Genomic DNA, 24,610 nt, shown 5'->3' on the forward strand with positions numbered 1-24,610 from the left:
AATATGATTATTGGAAGCACATCTGCAATCACTATTAACCAGAGCCACATGACTACTGTGTGTCCTGGAGAGTCTAGGACAATTTCATACTCTAATGCAAAGATTAAAGGTCTCAACGAGTGGCAATTGGTGTATCATTCTGCTGTACACTTCTTTTAATTTACTTGGGCTAAACACATATAGAAATACACAATTCAATCAAGGATCAGGTTTAACCGTAAGCATTAATGTTAAAAAAAAAGGGATTATTACTGACTAGACAGGATGTTACATAAATATGGCCTGGGATTGATAACAAGCTCTAACTATAAAATATTCATTTGGAAAGGGGGATGATGCCATACAGTGAAAGGAAGAAAAGATTCTGCTAATATAGAAATGATAAAACAGACACCCTAATTTATTCAGGCCATTATTTAATCAAACCCACACACAGGGCGCTTTAACATGATGGACGCTGAGAGCCTCATTTTATGTTATCCATCCTGGAGGTAAAATAAAAGGATGCCATTCAAGTACCTTTAGAAATAAACATCTTTGGATAGAATGTAAGGCAGAGACATCTATAGCAAATATCGAGCCATCGCAGATAATGTTACCGTGAATCTTCAGCACACTTATTAAAATGCATCAGATTAAAACAAAATTGATTTGCTCGCTGCCTATCTTCCTTCTAGATGGGGAACTCCAATTAAAATCAATAGGTTTGAAGCTTGTAAGCACAGCACTAAATTATTAACACCATGAGTTCTTTTAGAAAATTAACACTGATTGAAACAGTGGAATTTTACATAGACTTACCTTTTCATTCTTAATGAGAACGTGGCTGCAGTATAATTTCCCTCCAACATTTTTCTCTTTAATCAAATCTATACTTTGAACGGATTTAATCAAATTGTATTTGCAAGGAGTTACCCAATGGAATCTTAGGACTAAGGAAAATTACCTCTTAGGTCCTGCTGGCTTTAATTCTATGATCCCAAGAAAATGATACTGATGGCATGATGGTGTCAACAGCAAAGAATTTTAATCTTGGCAAATACAAAGACTAGAGAGGAGATTCTAGAATACTCTAAAAGAATGGTCTCTAATATTTTCAACAATCGACTCTGTAGTTCCCCGAAGTGAAAAATATCATCAGAGTGTGTGTGTGTGTGTGTGTGCAGAGCTAAAATAATGCTTGTTATTTTTATGTCCTATCTACTTTTTTAAAAGTTTTGAAGCAGTGTATTAATAAACAAGAATACACTCAGGAATCAAGTAAAATGGGGTATCTCTGTGGGTAATAGTTGTACCTGAAAACCTAAGGTGAGAACAACTACTACAAGAACATAAAAGTTAGCTCTGCGCTCAGCACCATGGTGCACCCAACATGTGTGAGAAATTAGCTTACAGGAACAAATTTGTTACACTAACAAAACAGGGGCTAGATTTCAACATCCTCACTGATGATTTTATTACTGTTATTCCTTTCCCGTTGCATAGGGCGTACCACTTTATTTGGGAAAAAAAGGCCCTGAATATGATCATATTTCCATTTCCCCAAATAATTCCAGCTTTTGTTGTAAATTAATCTCCTCTTGGGTTTACCAACTTTTCCTGAACTGAAATTTCTCAAACCTATCTCCGTCCTACCCTACACTCCACTGTCAACAGCACATGTGAATATCCTAATCCCTATCCCTAAAAGTACAGATTTACCAGTTTGAACCCCCATTGATTTGTGCTGACATTGCTGAAATCTGTTTATGTTACCAAAGCACAACGTTTGACAAATTCAACATTCAAATAAAGGGGGGAAATGTTACTGACATTATGAGATGTCTACTAATACGAGTTCAATCTTTTAATTTTTAACAAACACCATTATAAACATAAGGTTGTTCATGTGTTCTCGACACAGCTGTGGCTAGGATATTTTCTTAGTTAAAATTTATAGTCTTTGTTCATTTACCAATCAACAAAACTGCAATTCTCCAATAAGGATAATCAACATCCAGTACCAAATTTTAATACATGTACAAAATGTTAATTTTTTCCTCCGAAAAATATGCTATATAGTCTCTTTAGGAATGTTAAGGGGTCATTTTATTTTAGAACTGGGAGTAACCCTTAAAAATATTTGTTTTTTTTTAATTTTATAAGGAGTGATTTCTAGCTGGGGGTGGGGTGGGGAGGGGCAATAACAAACATATAACCTCAGGATGGAGACAAATGACAAAGTTCCTTAATTAGTTCTTGAATTGCCATAGCTAAAACAAGCTTGATGAGCAATTCAAAGTAATTAAAATGCTTTGAACAGTGTGCTACCCAAAAAGATCTGTGATCTACAACTTGAGCTGACTCGTACCCTATCATTTTACAGCCCTAACCAGAGAGAAAGTACCACTCACCAAACAAATCCTCACTGCCCACCCCGAAAGGACCCAGAAAACACTCTGAAAAACACAACCTTAGAAATCCCTTTGTCCTTTCTTTTTCTTGCCTTGGTGAATTCTTTCCCTTCCTCCCACCCAGTCTTAAAGCCGGCTCAGCTACCCAGTGATGTCTTTCCTGACCATCCCAGCAGGCTGGCTTGACTCATCTTTCCTAGGAATTTCTGGACAGGCTAGGAGGGAGCCACTGAAAGCTTTCAGCAGACGAGTGGAAAAATCAAGTGTGTGTTTCAGGTAGCTCCCTCCTGTCGGCACCTAGCCCTGAGCCTACTTAGTGACAAAGGCTAGAATGCCATGATAAAAGAAGAGATGATGTCTGACACTTTCCGGGGGAAAAAAAAAGAACCCTCATAGATCTTCATGATTAACTGAATATGGAGATAAAAGAAATCAGCGGCAAATTAACAAATAATGCCTGCTAGTCTTTTTCTTCCTTGATAATTTTGTGATTTACCAATATATATCTTATGGCTGATAGCACCTCCCCCACTAAATCAAGTAGTTAAGCAGCATTTGGTAGAGCCTGATTATTTCATATGCTATGATCTAATAATTTTAATGCATTTTTGATTAAGTACTATTCTCTTTACTGCTGACAAACCTGAGACATTAATTGTAGGGTGAAGGCACTCGTTCAGTACAAGGAGGAAACAAATGTGATTATGTCTGACACTAGCACTCTATTCACTTTCCTTCTCTAATAGGCATCACCCTTTAATTTAAAATAGTGATAGAAGCAATCAGTGCCTTCTACTGTGTTCCTATATAAAATTCTCCCACTTTTATTTTCTTGCTTTAGAAGCTAAGAAAAATATTAAAATGTATCTTTATACACACACATACACATAATTTACCATTGTATCATTACCAATACAACTTTCCATATAATTCAACCACTAAAATTTCTGTCTAGAAAACAAAAATGTCTACCTATTTAGCATCACAGTAATGGGACCAATATATAAGTCAGTTACTTTCAAAAAGAGCAACTTTCCTATTATCTTACTGTATCCCTAACCTCAGAGCAAATACTATTAAACGTTTCCTTTATTTAGATCAGCAGTTCTCAGTGTAGTCCCATACCTTAAGATAGTGGTCAGCAAATTATTCTGTAAAGGGCCACATAGTAAATGTCTTAAGCTTTGTGGGCCAGGTACATTTTGTGGCCCCTGTCATATGTTCCTCTTCTTGTTCAATGACTCTTTTAAAAACATAAAAAATATTTTTTAGCTTGCAGGCTCCATGCAAACAGGCTGCAGGCAGGGCTTGGCCCTTGGCTATAGTGTGCTGATGGCTGCTTTAAGGAATCCATTGTATATAATAAATAAATTCTGCTCTAATATATCTAGAATGATCTTAGTTTGAGAAAACATTAACTTAAATCCTTTTCTATGTTTTATGGTTCAGATCATAACTGTGGTTGAGAAAGGCTGCATTAGATTAACAAAGGTCCAAAAACGCTACTGGAAGAAGGTGATCATTATTATTTTGAAAAAACACAGGCATTCAGAAATATTTACTACGGAGAAGTTAAAATCCAAAATTTCCAGAAACTTTTGTCCAAAGCATAAGCCAAACATTACAGCCTCACTATAATTACACACAGTACAGAAGTAATTACACATTAATTGCCTCAGTAGAAAATTAATTACATCTAATTCAAAATTTGTTTGGAACAGGGACCTGATCCCTTCCATATATACATAGTCATACGTGCTTTACCTTTTATAAATAATAACCTAGTCCAGAGCCCTGAGCAGAATCCCCTACATTCACAGTTTCAGAGCTTACGAGTTACCCTCTACAATCTCCTCACTTTACATTTGAGGAGACGCATGTAGGCATGATTTCATAGTATAGAGGAACAGAATACACTACATTCTTCGTTCTAGTAGCTAGGAAGAAATGATTTAGTGTCCTACCAGGAAAAAAAAATTATTAAATTCTCAAGTTCTGGAACCACTTGTCCATATTAAATAAAAATATTCTTTCATAATATACAGATCATCTTTCTGATTAGAGGAGTTTTTAAAAATTGTCTAAAACTGTGCTTCGTCTTTCAATCAGGATCGTACTTACACTATCACTGCATGACACACTGTGCTCAAAAAATACACACAAGAGAAATGAAAATGCTTCTAGATATACAGATCGACTCTCCCAAAGAACCCTGGCATGTGGGTGAACAAGGGTACATGAGATGGGGGCTGTAATCCCTGGGCAGAAAACAATCTTTGTTGATTTTTCAAGTATGAAGACAGTTATACCTTTTAAACTCCTGAAAAGTTAAAAGCCAACAACAGAAACACACAGTATTTAGTACCCATAAGTGTTCTTAGAAAAAACCAATTGGACTACATACCACTTAGAACTCTTCTCTCAGCCAGGACATAAATCAAGTGGTGCTAAAAAGTCATTAAGCAAACTTATTTTAAAGTAAATCTGAGATGCTACTCAGCCTTGCAATGCTCCAAAGAACTGTTTTAATCATTCCCTGAAGGAGACTTTTAAGGCCAGCACCTACTGGAAAAGTAACAATATTAAACCCAGTCATTTGAAAGAAGATTCCTTCTCTTTAACCTCGCTCCCCTGCCCCCACCCAAACAACAGTCCAAATTAGCCAAATAAAATCCAGTGATAATCTAGTGCTTTTCCTTGTTAATGAAAGGTAATCATTTCGCCTATAGAAGGAAAAAAATTAAAGGCCACGCAAAATGACTCCAAGTGTCTAGAAACAATTTACTGGCCCAGTACACACGCCATCAAAACTGCACATCTTAAACAGAAAAGCAGCTGAAATCACCATCACTATGATGTCAGCTCTTCCCCCCAGATCTTTCACAAGCTTTCTCCCGACCCAAAAGACTCTTTACATAGGGTCCCTTGCCACAGCAAATCAATTATGTAAATGCTACTTTTATCACAGAAGTCACAAGCAACAAGAAAGAAATGAATGACAATTACCTCCCCAATTTCCTTTTCTGTTAGCTTTTTCTCTTCTCTGCAGAAAGTAGAGAAATTTCCCATTCTAAAAAATAGAGACAGAATTCTCAATCTTTAAAGCAGGAGGCTACTTTTTTTCCCCCTTCCTTGGAAATACTGTCTCTTCTTCCAGAGTCCAACACCTTTTCCCTCACCTACATTTTCGGTTTGCTCATGAGGCAGCAGTAATCCTCTGGTATTATGAAATTCTACCTTCCCTAAGCAGGGTTTACACTGCAGCCTCCAAAACGATGCCCGAACCTCAGCAGACACAAGAGCCATAGCAACAGCGGTGATAGTTTTTTTCACTTGCTATTACCAGAAATCACAGTCCAACAAGACGACCATGGAGATGTCACCTATGCTAAAGCCTCGAAATTGATTCATTATTTAACTAGTCAAATCCCACGTTTTCATTTTATGTGCCCTTTGGAAAGCTTGTGACAGAGGAAAAAAAGATCTTTCAGGGACAGTCACATTTTTCATGAAGAGATAAATAGTTTAAAAAAAAGAAAAAAAAGCAGTTCTCTGGGTATGAGATTTTGTCTGTCACTGAAACAATCCGATGCCGACTCCTCCATTCCCTATCACCTCCGAATGTCTAGTGCAAAGGACCTATAGCAATTTGAGCTTCAAAATAAGAGCTTACACACCGTGCTCACAAGTTTCTGTTAACCAGAAGTCATTTGTGTAACTACCCACATGCCTCTGATTTTACTCACAGGTGAACCAATGTATATTTCTCCCAAGCAATGCCTTTGATGCAATGATGCTTTGTCAAACTACTCTATGGGAGAAATTAAGCAGACAATTGAGAATCTTGATAAATAGAATCCTTTATAATGTTCAATTCAATTCTAATTCACTAAAACAGCTTAACACTGGCATTGGATTTCATGAAAAGTCATTTCCCATGATCTGTAGTCTGTATGGAATAGACTGCTGTGAGCCCAATTTCTTCAGGAATAATAATAGTTGAAGAAGGCAGAAAGAAGAACCGGCCATGATAAAAATCCTGATAACCCTGTTATGTATTTAGACGCAGGCACATATATACATACATATTTACCTTAAATATTTTTAAAGATGGTAAAGAATCCTGTATATTTTCTGTCTAAAAAAATATTTAGCAAATCCATGGATATCATGTTTACTGAGCACGTAATTTTTACATATATTTTACTGAACTCCCCTTATACACAGACCTTCTTTTTTCTTTTTCTTCTTTCTAAAAATAAAAATATTTAAGTAATCTCTACACCCAACGTGGGGCTCGAACTCACAACCCTCAGATCAAGAGTTGTGCACTCTACCAACTGAGCCAGCCCGCTGCCCCATACACAGACCTTCTTAAATGATATTGCCAAATAATAATTTCCTGCTTCTTGAACTTAGTGACCATCCTGTCATTTACCCATTTTTATTTCAACAGCATACTTTTTTTACTTTTTAAAATTTATTATTTATTTTTTAAAAAAGATTTTATTTATTTATATGAGAGAGCAGGGGAGGGGCCGAGGGAGAGGGAGTGGGACAAGCAGATCTTCCGCTGAGCAGGGAGTCTGACAGAGGGCTTGATCCCAGGACCCTTAGATCGTGACCTGAGCCAAAGGCAGATGCTTCACCCACTGAGCCACCTAGGTGCCCCACTTTTCTACTTTCTAAAAACAGTACATCTAAAATTGATACCACTGATTAAAAATTCCATGGCAAACGTTGAGCCTTATCTTCTTGAATAGAATAAAAGTGTTTTTGAACACAAAATATACTTTGTGCACCACACACATTGTGAATGCATATTTACCCCCTATCAATTTTCTTCAACAAAAAGTAAATCTACCAAACAGAATAATGAAGAAAATGGGTCACAAGAGTAACTGAGTATTCTGGAAAAGAGACAGCTACCACATAAGAGGTGAAGTATAAGGTAAAAATATCAGAATTTTTACACCCAAACAAACTGAATTCCCTCAAGGGGGAGCAAGTTACCTAGGGACCCAAGGAATTTACCCTCATAATTATTTCTTTAAATGTGTTCCGAGGTACACTTCTGTACATGCTTTTGAACAGGCTTGTTGGGGGCAAATCTTTGATTCTGAAGGATAATTTTGTTTCTGTTGGTTTTGTGTTCATTTTAAAAATTGAAAAGTGATTTAGATCCAAGGCCGGTGAATGAGGTGAACAATCAAGTTTGCTCACGTTGTTTGGTGTTGGCAAACTCATTAAGTAGGCCCTATTTGCTTCTCTTATTTTCATTCCTAATCCTTTGTTTGAACTAAGCTCTGAGCTTTTCTACATGGTACCTGTTGGCAAATGGGAATATATTAATCTGACAGGTACAGAGAACAATCTAGAGAGCAATAGCTGGACCCAGAAAGGCCATTTAGGAATTGATATTTCCTTAAGGATTCAGAAGTACCTTCCTCTCCCCTCCAGGAATTTACATATGTAAACACAAGTTGGCTTTGGACTGCCATGACCACAAATGGGCATTTTTTGACACAACAGCCACCCAGAGTTATTAAGTCCAGCAGGGTTTTTCGGGGGAGGGGGTAATAGCGGGGTGGAAAAAAAAAAGGGGATTCTGAACAATAAAAGTTGATATGATGCATCAAATTTTTTTAAAGATTTTATTTATTTATTATTTGACAGAGAGAGAGACAGCCAGCAAGAGAGAGAACACAAGCAGTGGGAGAGGAAGAAGCAGGCTCCCAGGTGCCCCGATGCATCAAAATTTTTAAGAATATCAATATTTGGGGGGAAATATTGCCATTTGCTGGCATTTAGGATACTGGCATTTTATTTCACTTCGGCCAAGTTGCATTTTCACAACTATAGGCATAAACAGGTTTCATGTTCTTGGTAAACGTATTTGCATTTGAAGATAAGAGCATTTACTGAGTTGTCAAACCTATCTGGATTAAGGGAAACAGAAGTGATGGGTGATGGTGAGATTTTGGAAGTTGTAGCACTTTCAACACAAAGTTGCATTCAGCTTCTCCCATCATGTTTCTCTCCTTTCTACACCAAATTACTCACCAAGGTCTGTTAGTCTTCCTTGAGTGGTGCTTAGAGTGGTCCCCAGATCAACAGAGCAACTAGGAATGCATCAGAAATGCAAATACACAGGCCCTAGTGCAGACCTACGGAATCAGAAATTCTGGCGATGGGGCCTGGCACACTAGCAAACCCTCCAGGTGGTTCTGATGCATGCTCAAGTTGGACCATCACTGCCCTAAATCGAAAGCCTGGGCTACTTCAACATCTGCTTATTATATCCAGCCTTCCCCTTCTCCAACCCATCCTGTTGGGTTGGAAGCTTCATGAAACTTTCCAAGAACAAAGAACAAACAAAATAACCACTGCTTTCATCAGTTCACTTCCTTGCTGAAAAAGTCCTCGCTGTAGACTGAGTTAAAAAAAAAAAAAAAGTAACTGCCTCAGTCTGGCATTCAAGGCCTTTCACAATTTGGCCCTAAGAGTTCATGCCAGTGAGCACCTACATCAAATCTCTGTGATAGAGGGAATCTGGTACATCTCCCTTTATACCTTTTCCCTTGCACGTCTCCCATTCTCCTTTAATGGTATCCTATAAATGACCGTTCCCTTCCTTAGTCTGCTCTGCCACGGAATGCTCCTGTGTCCGTTTCTATCTCATTTGTGATTCCTTGCCACTGCTCTGCATTGCTAGATTTCTACATCTGTAGGTGTCTAGTCTCTCCAGGTATAGCAAAAACTTCTTGAGGCCAGGGACTCTTTTATACTTTTTGTACCTCAAAGATAGGCTTCAAGTACCATGTCCTATGCAAAGGAGGTCTTCTAAACTTTGTTGCTGATAGTTTATGAATTTAAATCACACCCAGTTGTTTCATGACAACTAAGGGTGGAAAAACACTGAACCTGGATCGCCAGTGTCCAACGTGGGAAGGTCTATCTACTATGTTACCATTTACTGACTAGCACACAGGAAAGCTCAGCGTTAAGTTAGAACAAAGGATTTGAAGTAAAACTACAGAGGCAAACAGGACCCTAATTAATGAGCTTGCTAACTGTTCTTCCCATGGGGTCGGTAGCACTTTAAAAGCATACATTTGAAAAATGCTTCTTTCCCTGAGGCTGCCAGACACACTGACTGTAGTCTCCTTAACCACAAGAGGTCAAAGTTCTATTTTCTGTCACCATACTTAGTAGCATATGTGCATGCTTTGCTGATTGGTTTCCTTTGTGTTTCTGCTCAGAGTGAAGGCAGGCAGCAGGAAATTGAGACCAGGGAGTCTAGAAACTTTCCCAGGTCTAGTGGGCAGTGATACCGAGGAGGCAGAGGCTTTGGGAAGAAAGAATGACTTTACGGGTTCTATTGGCTTGGCTCCCCCAAATTTTCTTGCATTTATAAAAACAACTTATGCCCCACCTGATGATCTGTATCGTTCACCTCTTCCCTGTCACGCACTGCTGTTATTTATACTATACTGCATCAAGCAGTTAAGTCCTAGCTTAATATAACATACTGTAAAGTGATATGTTGCAAAGCCAAAGGTTTAATGGAAAGCTGGGGGGAGGGGGATAAAAAGGCACTAACAGAGCAACTCAAAAATGCATTTTCAAAGAAAAATCTGGATGCGTCTAGATGTCCTTGAAGTATTTCCTCCACCTGCCAAAAATCCACTCCTAGGATTGTGTTACCAGGCACTACTGAAACCTGGTAGAGTAATTCACTAGTATGCTTAGAAATTCCCTAACATATCTAGTGTGGTGTGGATTTCAAATGCAGTAAAACTTCATTAAGTTGATACTGGTAAGCTGTTTCTAGAATTCAAAGCAACTGTTACTCTTCAGCTAGACACTCTATTGCTCTGTAATGAACAAACTGAAAACTCCAATGGTGGTTGATTTGAACACTACTTTTCTCTGTTCTTTACATTTTCAATTGATAGGGTTTTACAGATTTCTTTTCCCTACTTATTTTTTAAACAGGTGAAAGGAGGAGAGGACAGAAAAACACCGCAAAGAACACACAGTCTGTTACTAGGATCATAAAGAAAGACTGAAAAGTTTTTCTGTAAACATTTTTCTTGAGAAAAAGACAAAAACATGTCTTCCATTTTCTTAGCAGCACATTTTCGTAGTGACTTGACCGAAGAGGAGGAAAGTAACTACTTAAAAAAAAAAGAATCTTTTGGGGTGCCTGGGTGGCTCAGATGGTTGAGCATCTGCCTTTGGCTCAGGTCATGATCTCCAGGTCCCAGGATGGAGACCTGCGTTGGGCTCCCAGCTCAGCAGGGCGTCTGCTTCTCCTTCTCCCTCTGCCTCTCCCCCCGCTTGTGCTCTCTCTCTCTTTCTCAAATGAATAAATAAAATCTTTTTTAAAAAAAGGATATTTTCAACTCTTTCACCTAAAGCTGTCTACAATTTTGCTTACACTAGTTCTCAGGAAGTATGAACCAAAATTCTGTTCTGATTCTGTTAGAAGAGCCGAAGCTATGCCATACCAATGACTAATCTGATATTTTAGGACACACATCATTCTAATCCATGATGGTATGATAAATGAAGAAAAGAAAGCCAGCAGGGTGCAGTCAGGGAAATGCTGGAACAAGTCCAGAACAGGCTGAGGGGGTGTGTAGCTCCATCTCCAATTAGGTAAATACTGGTGACAGGTGGTGGGGACAGACAGGCAGGAATAGAGGAGAAGGATGGGAACCGGCTGCACTAGGTTTCCTGGCTTCTCTGAATGGGCATGTCAAGTAAACCGCCTGAATTAGATGGGATTTGGGGGAGTGACATCAAAGAGGATGATGGGTAGATTTGGCTAGCAATGTGTTTTGTTTTAAAATCCAAATGTAAAGGCATTTTCCAATTGGATAGCTCTTCCCAGTTCACAGGACTGTTGAGAGGAATTAGTCTCTCTCTCTCTATGTGTATATATATTAATATATATTAATTAATTATTATTAATATATATTAATATATATAATTCATTGATATATATTAAATCTTTTTAAAGATTTTATTTATTTATTTGAGAGAGAGACAGAGAGAGCACAAGCGGGGGTGCGGGGGGAAAGCAGAGGGAGAGGGAGAAGTAGACACCCCACTGAGTAGGGAGCCAGACGCAGGGCTCTATCCCAGGACCCTGAGATCATGATCTGAGCTGAAGGCAGACACTTAGCTGACTGAGCCACCCAGGTGCCCCAAATTAGTCAATATTTTTTAAAAAATGTTTGATTTCACAAGACTTAATTCAAAGATGTGATCCCTCCTGACCATGTAACACCATAGTCTAAAATGGCAGATGACAAAATGAGAAACATAAGATGGCAGTCCAAATTTTGGTTGCACCTATTTTATTGATTTTTGTACTCTTAAAAAAGAGTTGTCTCATGGCATTCTTCCAGAGACATTGCTTTACATGTACGTATGGTGAAAACTGTTTGGGTCTTAATGACAAGAAATGAAAAGGAGTTTGTTGCTGTTAATTTTATTCTCCTAACTCCATTTCCTAAAAACAAATAAAATTAGTAAAACCACCACTCATTCAGAAGACACATTTCAGTCAAAAACAATCATCAAGCCATCTAAAGTTCCACTACCGGATTTCCTTTTTTTGTTTTTTAGACATTATTCCCTGTAAAATGTGAACATCCGTGGGAGAGGTCACTCACTGAGCCATTAATCAAAAACACCTTAATATGAATCAAATTTATCAGATTCTTTCTAATGTGACAGCTGGGACAGAGAAGTAAAACAGTTTCTTTTATTTATTTGTTTGGCTTTTGGGGGGGTGGGGATGGGAACAGAGGGAAGGGACAAGAGGTTATTTCTCACAAAGACACAAATTTGTCTGCAATCAGCCCTAGTTACAAGGAAAGCAACGAGTCCCCTTTTTCTCTCAAAGGCCCTGGAAGGTAAAGAGAATGAGAGCTTCCTTGTGTGGACAGCTGATTAGTTACAAGTATAGATTGTTAGACATGTTACATATAATGTATTAAAATCATTTTAGTAAGTATAAAAAGTCTACGTTATGCACACATAAATCAACCTCCATGATCTGTAAGAATTCAAGCATTACACAATATATTTAAAGAAACAGAATGGAAAAAAAAGTTAGAAAAGTCTAGTCTATATGGGACTCATTAGCCAACACTTTTATATATAATTCATGCCTAGTGATATAAGAAAAGTAAAATACATGGTTCCCACCTTCAAGAAATTTACAACCTCATTTGGAAGACAAGTATGTTAGAGAAAATCTAAGGCAGCGTATGAATCAAGGACTGGACTGTCTATTCCTGACAAGAGATATAATATGCACTTGGAAATAACAGAGATTTCTGTAGCCTGGACCACTCAGGGAAAGTTCGCAGAGAAAGTATGTTTTTAGACCTTGAAAATCAGGTAGGATCTGGTCAGCCAGTGATTGCCAAATTGTAACTGGCATGGTAGAACAAAAGGAATTTCTTGCTGGGAAATAGCGATAATGCAAAGTTTGCATCCGTAGACTGGAGCCAGATAACAGAAAAGTATGGAAAGCTGAGTAGAGGACTTTGGGTATGGTACTGGTAGTGTGGGGAAGAGGAGAGGAAGACAGGATTTCAATAGAAAAACGTAGTTTATCAAGCAGGAGAGAGATGAGATAATGAGAGTGTTTTCACGTGATTAGCCTAGCATTGTTTTGAGGGATGAACTGCCCATATACATCATAACACCTTTTATAAAGGGGCTCAAAATATACTCCACAGATGATGGTTAATTCATCCTAATAACATCTCATTGAAGCAAAGGAAATGCAGCTTTTATTATTCCCCATTTTGGAGATGATTTGCTTAAGGTCACTGAATAAATGAAAGGCAGAATAAAAAACCACACTATCATGATGTTCATCGGTTCCTAAGTACCAGCTAAATTATGTTCTCTTATTTTCTATGACTCAAGCAAGGGAGGTACATGATGGACCTTTGTCCTCAAGTGCCATTTCCAGACCCTCATTAGTGTTCAAGGCACACGTCCTACCATGCCCCATTCTTGTTTACTCTCCCTATACCCCCCAGCCCTCTAACCCCATACCTTTCAATTACCTCCAACTCTCCCAGCTAACAGTTGTTTCTGATGATTCTGCTCACCCTGGTCTTTTGCCATTATCATTAGCATATTCAACATCCTGTATCAACCACTCACCAATAAGGACAATGGTTCGGCTTTATCAATGCATGGCAATGCTTTCAAACCTCTTTCCACCTCAAATTGCAAAGCTCAAATTACACCCTCGGAAGATGTGAGGGAGGTAAGAACTCCACATACTAGATTGTGGCACCAAACTGAATTCCCTCTCCAATTTTTTTCATGATCAGCAATTTTTTTTCATGATCAGAGTTAGTTAAAGGACTGTCCCCAGTTTACCCCTTCTTGGTGCTGACACATTTTCTCATTCTCCCATGCATCTAGAAGTCACCCCTCCTTTTCTTACAAGCTAGTCCTTCACTTACACTTCCTATCTCCTGAGGGCCCACACCTCCACATTAGCAACTTCTCCCTTCTTGGTGGCTCCTCTTCAGTTTCAAGTAAATGCTCAAAAAATGCCTGATGAATGGCTAAAGCTCCAGATCTATATCTTCAAATATTTTTTGGACATTTAAAAAAAAAGATTTATTTATTTATTTATTTTGAGGGGGGGAGCAGAGGGAGAGGGAGAGAGAACATCTCAAGCAGACTCCCCGCTGAGCATGGAGCTGCAGATGGGGTTCAATTGCAGGACCCCGAGATCATGACCTGAGCTGAAATCAAGAGTCGGCTGCTTAGGGGCGCCTGGGTGGCTCAGTCGTTAGGTGTCTGCCTTTGGCTCAGGTCGTGATCCCAGCATTCTGGGATCGAGCCCTGCATTAGGCTCCTGGCTCAACGGCAAGCCTCTCCCACTCCCCCTGCTTGTGTTTCCTCTCTCACTGCCTCTCTCTCTGTGTCAAATAAATAAAACCTTAAAAAAAAAAAAAAAAGAGTTGGCTGCTTAACCAACTGAGCCACTCAGGCGCCCCTGGACACTTTTTAAAACAGCCTTATTGAGGCATATTGTTCTACAAAAAAATTATACATGTTTAATGCATACAATTTGATGAGTTTGGACATATATATACACCTGTGAAATCATCACCACAATCAAGGTAATAGACTACTGTTCCACATTTTCACCTCATCATCTCACTGTTAACCTCAAACTTCACAATTCTAGAACAGAAGGCATTAACTTCCTACCAGATCTGGCTCTTCCCTCGATTTTCCAATTTCTTTCATATGTACCATAACTCCCAGTTTCCCATATTCAACACCACAAAACCTTTGATTCTTCCTTCCGTAATTAGCTAATTATTAAGTCTAGCAATATTTTTTTTCTTCACAGTACTGGGCATATGGAAAGCAATTAGTCAATGCAAGGTCCACTGCCTCTGTACAGATATGATTATCCCATTGAAATAGCCTCAGTAGATCCAACTGCCTCAAGACTCTCAATCCTCCGGGTTGTTGGTTCATCCAATCTTGAGATTTCTCTTCCTATATGTAACTGTACATTGAGCCTCCTTTACTCAGAAATGTTTCATGGCTAGTCCAAAGGCCAAAGTCGTTCGTTAGCATTCAAGAACCACCAAGATCTAGACCCAATCATGTTTTCCAATCTTAACTACTATTACTACAGAGGAATTCATCATAATCCAAATGATTTCATCTCACTCTCCAAGATTGTGTGTGCATGTGCACTTGTGGAGGGTGTGCCTTTCCCCGTGTCTTTGCTCAGGGTAGGTACATCCCTGCCTGGAAATGCCCTCCCCAGTATGGACCCAAATAATCCTTAGGGGTTAGTTTACCTTCTGTAAGTCTTCAACTCCTCCAATCAGAAAGTTCTATTCTAGAATAAGCCTTACAGAGTTTTGCATTATTTTACATTTCATGTACTCAATTTAATTCCCCAACATTTTAAGACCTTTAAGGGCTAGAGATCATGTAGTAGAATTCTGTATGCTTCCCAGAATCCAATAATGAGGTTCACCAATGCAAGGCAATGTTTTCCATCTCTTTAGATGAAAGTCTTTAATAAAGTGTTCATTAGATAAAAGTCTTTAATAAAGTGTTCATTAATTCTTAAACTTCATTTCCATTTCACATCTCAAATAACAAACACTTAAAAACCGTACCACCTAGGGGTGCCTGGGTGGCTCAGTCAGTTAAGCATCTGACTCTTGATCTCGGCTCAGTTCTTGATCTCAGGGTCGTGAGTTCAAGCTTCGCACTGGGCTCCACGCTGGGTGTGGAGATGACTTAAAACAAAAAACTCCCCAAAACAAAAAAACAAAACCCAAAACTGTACCACCTTCATCATATTTAAGGATACATAATGGCTACTTTTTAAATTCTTTAATAGAAACTTAAAAAAACTTTCACAAGAGACCTAACATAAAGCATAACATAATACCACTTAGTACTCCAATTCAACATTTAACTTTATTCTCCCACCTACATTTTATGAAAGATTTAACAACCAATTTAGAGTACTTGTCTTAATAATACTAATGCAGGTTCTAAGGGAAAATATCTTAAACTTAAGTATAACTTATAACTGAAAACTTCAAAGAAAAAATATGTTTTAAATCATTAAAGAGTAAATATTTGAGTGGAAAGAAACAGGTTTATAGGTTTATTATTTCTTTTAAAGTTGTGCTTTAAACATTTTTCAAGAGTTTAGCTCCTGGTATGGAAAATTCCTTTAGATACACACTAACAAAGTAAGCACAAATTAAGTACAAAACAAATTCATACCCTCAACATCTGGTGTAATAGGGCAAAAATGTTCATTCCCACAATATTAAGAAACATCAACAATATGAGTTTGAATAACTAATTCATAGGGAAGAGTTTGAACTGGACCAAATCCTGGGTTTTCTTTCGTCACTACAAGTTTCTTTTCTATTTTAAACTAGTGGCAACAGAAATTTCTTTGTTTGAAAGTCAGGAATGCTGGAAGTCTTAAGTGATAGAACAGGTAGCTCGGCTTCTACTTCACGTCTCTCCTCAGGGGGAGAAAAACACTGTGGATAAAGTAATTTTGTTTTTATTTCTGGAAAAATCATTTTTTTCCATCAATCTTCATAATTCTCTAAAATAAACTGTTAAAAAGTTATAGGCCGGTCGACCACTTCACCCTGATTTGTGGAAATACTATACATTAATTTCAAGAACACATGGTTAACTCAAGTTTTCTTACTACTCTAAGGGTTTAAAAGTTGCTCCTAACTCTTGAACAAAAGTCTAGGAGAATTTTACAAGCTCATGATATATTTCTGCATCTCATCTGCAATATTTTTGAACAAAAGAATAGTAAAAGTAGTCTAGGCTCAAGAGTCACACTGCATGCCATCAAATTTATTTTTAGGGTACTGGACAATTTTAACAGTGGAAAACTTTTGTGTTGCATCAAATGCTTAAGAACCACATCTACAAATAAAGTGGAAATAAGCAGTTAAGAACTTACCATTTCATTAAGATGGTGAAAGTGACAAATAAATATCCCTCTCTTCTTTGCTAATATGGAGCTGATTGCCCTCCCCAAATTATGTGGGACAAAGTAACCACAACTTTGGGAAGGCATACACTGCAAGGCAGAACTTGTAAATTAAAAGATGTGATTCACATTCTAAACCACCTTAATTAGGATTTTAAAAATTCAAGAAATAGGGAACTCCGATAATTAAACAAAGCAGGGAGCAACAAGAAATACTGAACAGCAAGCAGGTCCTAAACCATATAAATCAAATAAAGACAAATCAAATAAAGACCAGAAACCATATAAATCAAATAAAGACAAATCACATAAGGACCAGAAACCATTTTCTCCTCAGCACACAAGAGTTCCCCAGAATCACAAACTTGATGAACGCGAGGCACTCTCTCTGCCGAGGCACGCGCACACAATGGAGACAGAAGCATGGAGACCCTCAGAGACAAACTTTCCATCTGTACCATTCTACTCTCCACATAATGAAAAGGAGAGCACGGTGAGAAGTTTTTCACACTTCTCCCACAACAGACAGAGCAAAATTGGAGTTAGTATTGCAAACTACTAATCTCTTGCTACAATCAAAGGCAGACTGAATGAATGGGGGTGGATGGGGTAGTGGGTGAGGGAGGGAGGGGGGTGGTCTGAGAAAAAAGTTTGAGGCATTCTGTAAAGCCTGAATGGATTAACCTTTTAAAAAGTCCTAATATTTCTCATTTCCCTTTTTCTTCCTCTCTTTTTTTAAATTAAATACACACCGACTTCCTGGGACTCAACACAGACGTGCCCTATATTCAGCTACAAGGCCTGATGCTTAGTACACACGGGAGTCCTAGGATTGATATATGTCCCACACAAATGGTCCTTTTGTGGGAAAGTACTTTTAAAATTACTTTTTTGTGACCGTGCATAAAATATGACCAACTGCTTAAAAAAAAAAGGATGAATTCCATGCATCAATTGTAAATTGAGGCCCCAATCCACAGCGCTTTTTTTTTTTTACTAGAAACAAGCTATTTACTACTCTAAACGTTTTTTCTGAACTTGAAAAAGTCTGCTTTCACATTTTTAGAAGATAATGAGGGACTGAGGCTTTAGTGTTTCTAGTCTCTGATCTGTTCATAAATGGGTTGTTTAGACTAGCAAAGGAAAACAAAAAGTGAATGCTAAAAAGTTAGTAGACCTGTATAACATTTAGTAGATAGCTGGAAATGCACCGATTTAAAAACGTAACCGCTTAAAAAGTGTAGGGACACATCGCTTATTTCTTCTTGAATAAAATGAAAATATAACGGGGGGGAGGGGTCTGGGTAAATCTGGAGTAAGAAGATGGGTCCCAATCAGTAGTCCCTTGTCCAGGACAAAAAGCTTCCTTTAACCACATGCAACAGTCGTCCTGTGGCAGGGGGAGGGGGCTGGGGAGTCATCACCTCCGCCACTCTGACACAGGACCCTGCATTTCTCACGCCACACTATGGGCTGGGCCAGGTGGGGGGAGCGAGACAGAACTTCGCCCTTAAGAAGCAACACCAAAAGGGGAAAAGAAGCCACCTCGCTCTTCGCTCTACGCACACAGGAAGAGCCCAATTCAATGCCGCCGCCACCGACACCCCCTTGTCTTGCTCCGCCCCAACTTGTGTGTGTGCGGGGGGGGGGCGACTTGAGCTTTACCCCACAAATTCCGGGACACCTCCATCTCTCCCAAGTTAAGACCTCCCACCTCCAATCCCCACGAGGACCACGCTCGGCAGGCGCAGGTGTCTGGATCTGGCCTATTTTTACGTTCCCCCGCCCCCTCCCCCCGCACCTCGCCGCGCGCCGGGTCTCTCCCCGCCCTCCCCGCGCAGCGCACCAGCTAGCCTAAACGCTGGGAGACGCTTCGAGCCCGACTCCCGGGTCACCTGGCCCCTGCGCCCAGCCCTGCCTTCAGGGGAGTCCCGGGGCCGCCACTGGTCGCGGGGGACCACGCTCCGGACTCCGGGGCAGTCACGTGGTCGGCGGAGACGGCCTGGGCTTCCTCACCTGCATCCCGGGAACTTGGACAGCCACCGGTGAGTGGGCCATGAAGGCGACTGCTGCTTCGCACTGCTCCTGCGGCGGTGGCGCCTTGGGCTCGGACTGGCTCCTCCTCCGGGGGTAGCTCGGCGGCCCTCCCAGGCTTTTCGACCGGGGCCTGGAAGGACATACAGAAGTGGGGTGACGGGACTGGTGGCGCGTCGCCCCAGGCTGGGGGTGGGCGGTTGGCAGCGCCGCTGCCTGGGACTCAGTCTACCTTTCTGGCGCCCGCCCGCCGCTGTTGCCGCCGCCTCCGCCGCCTCCGCCGCCGCTCCTCCTCCCGAACGCGGGGCACAGCGTGTGGCGGTGGTTGGGACCTGGGCTCGAGTGATGCCGCTTGTCTGCGCCTCGCCGCTTTAGGAAGAGGAGGTGGAGGCGCCCCAGCAACCCGCCCGCCCGCCGGGCCCGGGAGGCGGTTGGGGGCGGTTCCGCCGTTGGCCCTGCCCCCGCCCTGCCGCCGGGCGGTGTCAGGAGGTCTGAGGCTTCTCGCGGTGCAGGGCTGTGGCTGGGTTCGCCCAAGCCGGCGAAGGGGCGGACTCCCCCCGCACGCGGAGAGGAGAAGCCGGGGGCTGGGGGACCCGGTACACGGCTCGGCCTGGGGAGGGAACGGAGGAGTTTGGGTGACCCTGGGGGTAGGAGGGAGTCCCAGACGCGGCCACGTTGCAGGCAGGCGTTCGAAGCTGGGGCTGCTTCAGAGACGACTTGAGTTGAAACTTGGGAAGTGTTGGAAGTCCCTCTCGGTTTCCCGACCTAGTCGAGGGTGGGGCACAGGGAGCCGCCGAGTTAGTGGACCCCGACTCATTCCCGCGGTCTGCTCCCCCCTGGGTGGGGCCGCGCCTCTGGGCGGATCCGTAGCGGCTTGCCTGCTTTCCGGATTCCCCGCCCCCAGACATGCTTCAGGTGATTGAACCTGAAGCTACCCCTGTCTCTTGTGCTGTCACTTGGTGGAGAGCGGCCAGACTGGGGCTTCCCTTTCCAAGTTTGCACGTGGAAGAGAGAGAGAGGGAAATTGGAAAACAGTACATCAGCAGAAAAATTAATGAGGATGATAGAGCCATGGAAAACGAGACTGGATCATTAGCAGTAAGCCTTATTGAACTGGCATATACGCAGTAGTGGTTTCAGCAATTCCCTGCCTCCGCTCTCTGTTAAGTTCCACTCCAGCAGGGAAACAAGTCCTTTTGAGAATATCCTAATGATGACAACAGTAACAATGATAATCGTAACAATTACAGAAAATCTCATCATGAAGGCACCTTTGGGGACCAACAGGGGTTAATTACATTTAAAAATGTCATATCCAAGTGCCAGTTTAAGATGAGGATGAAGTTCATTACATTGCAGGTTGTTACAGGTCTGTACTCAACACAGTTTTGGGGCTCTGGTAGACACTCATTAAAAGTTTCTTTTTTTGCTTTTGAATCTTTCTCAAAAGATAGCATTTTGTAGTTATCGATATAATTATTAATGGGTGTCATTTTCTTCGTGCCAGGGGCTGCCAAGTGCTAGATATGTTACCTGATTGAATCTTTGCAAGGGCCCGCTGAGGTCATATTGCTTTCCCCCACCCCCCATTTTACAGGTGATGAAAAAGACTCTGTGGGGTTAAATTTGACCCAAATATCACACAATTAAGAAGCGGTAGAGCTGGGAATCCAAACCCAAGTCCTTCTAACTTTAAAGATCTACTCTCTTAGCAACTGTCAAGGATACAATGCAGTATTGTGAACTATAGCCACCATGCTGTACATTACATCCCCAGAACTTACTCATCTTCTTTTTTTTTTAATTTTATTTATTTATTTGACAGAGATAGAGACAGCCAGTGAGAGAGGGAGCACAAGCAGGGGAAGTGGGAGAGGAAGAAGCAGGCTCATAGCAGAAGAGCCTGATGTGGGGCTCGATCCCATAACGCCGGGATCACGCCCTGAGCCGAAGGCAGACGCTTAACCGCTGTGCCACCCAGGCGCCCCATGAACTTACTCATCTTCTAACTGGAAGTTTATACCCTTTGACCACCTTCACCTATGTCCCCTCTCACCTGCCCCTGCCAACCACCAGTCTACTCTCTGTTTCTGTAAGTTCGGTAATTTTTAGATCATACAGTATTTAGTCTCTCTCTCTGACTTCTTTCCCTCAGCACAGTGTCCTCAAGGTCCATCCATATTGTCACAAATGGGAGGAGTTCTTTCTTTTTCATGGTTGAATAATATTCCATTGCATGTGTATCCATCACATTTCATTATCCATTCAGATGATAAAGGATATAGTTGCATTCTCCTTACTCCTAGTTCCCCACGTCCAGGCCCTCACAACCCCTAACCTGATGATAGGCCCCAATCCAGTCTTTATTTCCCACCAGCCCAGCTCATACTTAATGCGTGCCTGGCCAGAAACCTGCAGTACCACCTAAACTTTAATGTCCTTAGACGTTCCCTAGAATTCTGGGGCGCCTGGGTGGCTCAGTCAGTTAAGCATCTGTCTTTGGCTCAGGTCATGATTTCAGGGTCCTGGGATCGAGCCCCTGCATCCATCCGCTCCCTGCTCAGCGGGGAGTCTGCTTCTCCCTCTTCCTCTGCGCCCCCCCCCCAGCTTGTGTTCTCTCTCTTTGTCTCAAATAAATAAATAAAATCGTAAAGAAAAAAAGGTTCCGTAGGATTCTTTTCAAAGTGCAGAGTTTGATTTAGCAAGTCTGGAATGGGCCCAAGATTCTGTATTGCTAACAGTTTCCCAGGTGGTGCCAATACTCGTGATTCTCAGATGACACTTTGAGTAGCAAGGGTCTAAATCTCAAGTCCCAGCCCCACTGAACCTTCCTCATTGCTCTAAACCCTCCTTCGATACTCCTCCTCTTGAATGTTGGTGGAAGTAGTGCTCAACATTGTAGTTCTTTCTTCTTATTTCATTTGTTCGGTCTGCCGAACAAGATGATTAACTCTCTGAGGCCAGCGATCCAGCTTCTCTTACATAGGAATTATTCAGGTAGAACGCCAGCTTTCTGAGGGCAGGATTTTTGTCTGGTTTGTTCACTGCTGTATCCTTGGAGCCTAAAAGAGTGTGTGGCACATAATAAACCCTCAATAGGTATTTGTTGAATGAATGAATGAATGAATGAATGAATTTCCTTTGAGTTGCTCACTGAGGTTAGTATAGTGCTAGGCAACTAATGGGTACATTGTATGTTTTACTGATGCCTGGCTAAACTCCTGGGCACTGCTCTTGTTGAATTTTAAATTGTTCACTTTACTATATGTTATACTGTTAATCTTTTTGTGTTCTAAATTCTTTCCAGTTACTTTAATTTCCCAACTAAGAGTGAGTTGTGTAATTTTAATAAATAAGTAAATTATGCCTATCTGAGAAGTGACTTTCCCTGACATCCTTCTGAGCCAGAGCTATGTAAGAATGTGGAAGACTGAATGCTAAATTTTGAGACCTGAACTATTGAGACATTTCCTTAAAAACACCACTTTTGAGATCTTAGTAAACTTTCTGACCCTTATTTTGGTCTGCTGATATTAAATAAACTATCTGTTGTAATTATACTTGATAGAGATCACTTGAGTTGTGACATGGAGTTCCTTGTGGCTTGATTATGCTTTTTCATATATACATATATATATTTCTTAATTTAAATAAAGTGACAAATTCATGTGGGCTTTTGTTACTGCCCACCAAAAAGGACACTTGAATATTTTACTTCAAAATGTCAGCCCAGAGTCCAATAATATGTTACCACATATTCCCACAACTTGATGGAAGAAGTTCCTTGAGAGGAGATACCACATCTTATACTCTTTGGTGGCCCGATTGAGTGCAACATTGTGCCTCAGATCGGATTTGGTACCTGCTTGATTGATGTGACCTGAGTGGCTATGAATATTTAATAACCATATTAAAAAAGTAAGATCACATACAGATTAAGCAAAGTCTGTGAATTCCAAGTTAGACATTGTCTTTGAGCCCAAGAAAACTTAATAATTTAAATGTACAGTCTGTGGTTTCAATTTCTTGACATGTGTCATACCCTCCATATTAAACATTTAACTTTACCCATGTTTATAAATATTTACTGAGTGGACTGGTTCATAGCTAAAGTGTAGGTAGATAGAAATGGCCAGACAAACTTTGATGAAGGCCATAGTGAGGTAATGATGTAATAGGGTCCTGGTTCTCAAACAGGGGCAATTTTGCCTCCTGGAGATATTTTGGTTGTCACAAATGGGGAAGAAAGGATGCTATCGGGAGTTGGTAGAGGCCAGAGATGCTGCTACCCATACTCCAGTGCACAAGACAGCCCTCACAACAAAGGGCTGTCCAGTCCAAAATGTCAATGGTGCCTAGGTTTGAGAAACCATGCCCCGTACTCTTTGCATTAAGGGTTACTAACTAAGCAACAGACTTGGGAAACACTGTTCCCTGAGGATTTCAGTTCAGTGTAGTGGTCGGGGCAAAAAACAAAAACAAAAGCAAAAAAACCAACCCAAAAAGCCACCACCAACAAAAAATACTCCAAAAGATATTGGGCCACATCAGGGGAATACTGGAAACAAGGCAGTTATTTTTCTGTTACCTTGGTATGAAACCATAGATCATGTTCCTCCAAAGAGTGACTACTACCTAATGAAAAATAATATTGAACAGAGAATAACTTTAAGAAAAATTTAATGATTGGCTTAAAAATATTTAATCATGGAGCAGGTTGTAATGTACTAGGTATTACCTAGGAGCCTTCAAATATGTGACCTTGTCAAGGTAAATTTGACCTCTTACCTCGCTTGACAAAATTTAGACGTAGGGTTTCACATTTTGGACTTTTTACAATTTGAGCCTTATTTAATAACTACATTGAAATGTTTAATGTGTATAAATGTATGAAGTACAAGGACAAGTTGATCCGGTTATCTGAATTTCTTTCAATTATCTGAATATTGGGAACAAAAGGGAATTATTTTGGTAATTCCAGAAGCTCACCATCCAGGGACAGGAAGATTTTGATTCAAGGTGCTAGACTCTGTACTGATATTTGGAAGCACGACGTGCAAGGGTCCTTTTTAAAAATATGTAAAAACATATGCAATACCTCAGATCTCCTCTTTACTCTCTGTGGGTATCAAATTGGAAACCACGACATAATAGTTCTTGCAGATGTTGCATCCTCGCTATTGTTCCAGCAAAGTGTCCTGAGAAAAACCTATAGACTCAGTTCTCGGTCAAGGAGCGTTAAGCCTTTGGGGGCTTGCACAGGATTCTACCACAGTATCATTTTTAACAAAAACTAGTGTCTAAGACTCAGCCCGGCCGAATTTTCTTGCTAGCTTTGCTTCCTGATGCTGCTGAGGGGAATAGAGTCACAGAGGACGTGGGTGAAGCAGATGCTGCTTAAAGTGGTTTCCTGCTTATAAGATTTCTTTACACATATGCTTACTCACTTCGAAATATTTGCATTTAGGTAGCAAAAGAATTGAGCTCATTGCCTCTTTGCCCTCACCGATGAGTTAGAGAACTGAGAGCAGTAAATGCGGCCCAGATAATGTCATGCCTGTGTCGAGGCAGGAGTCAAAAGATGGAAGGGTAGGAGGTTTCCTCCTAGTTTCTGTTG

The 24,610-nt window shown here is 40.7% G+C and overlaps 1 protein-coding gene across 1 annotated transcript in view; it reads right to left on the bottom strand.

Moving 5' to 3' along the window:
- Positions 1 to 19,376, bottom strand: part of STK26 (serine/threonine kinase 26) — a 51,556-nt gene extending 32,180 nt beyond the window's left edge. Inside the window, exons 1-2 of the mRNA XM_026520601.4 lie at positions 19,226 to 19,376; positions 18,976 to 19,126 (exon numbers count right to left, since the gene is read on the bottom strand). Of these exons, the coding sequence (XP_026376386.1) occupies positions 18,976 to 19,017 (42 nt within the window). The 5' untranslated portion in view covers positions 19,018 to 19,126; positions 19,226 to 19,376. The remainder of the gene's footprint in view (positions 1 to 18,975; positions 19,127 to 19,225) is intronic.
- Between the last annotated feature and the right edge of the window lie 5,234 nt (positions 19,377 to 24,610).

The sequence above is a fragment of the Ursus arctos genome, chromosome X (genome assembly GCF_023065955.2).
Source record: "Ursus arctos isolate Adak ecotype North America chromosome X, UrsArc2.0, whole genome shotgun sequence".
NCBI lineage: Eukaryota > Metazoa > Chordata > Mammalia > Carnivora > Ursidae > Ursus > Ursus arctos.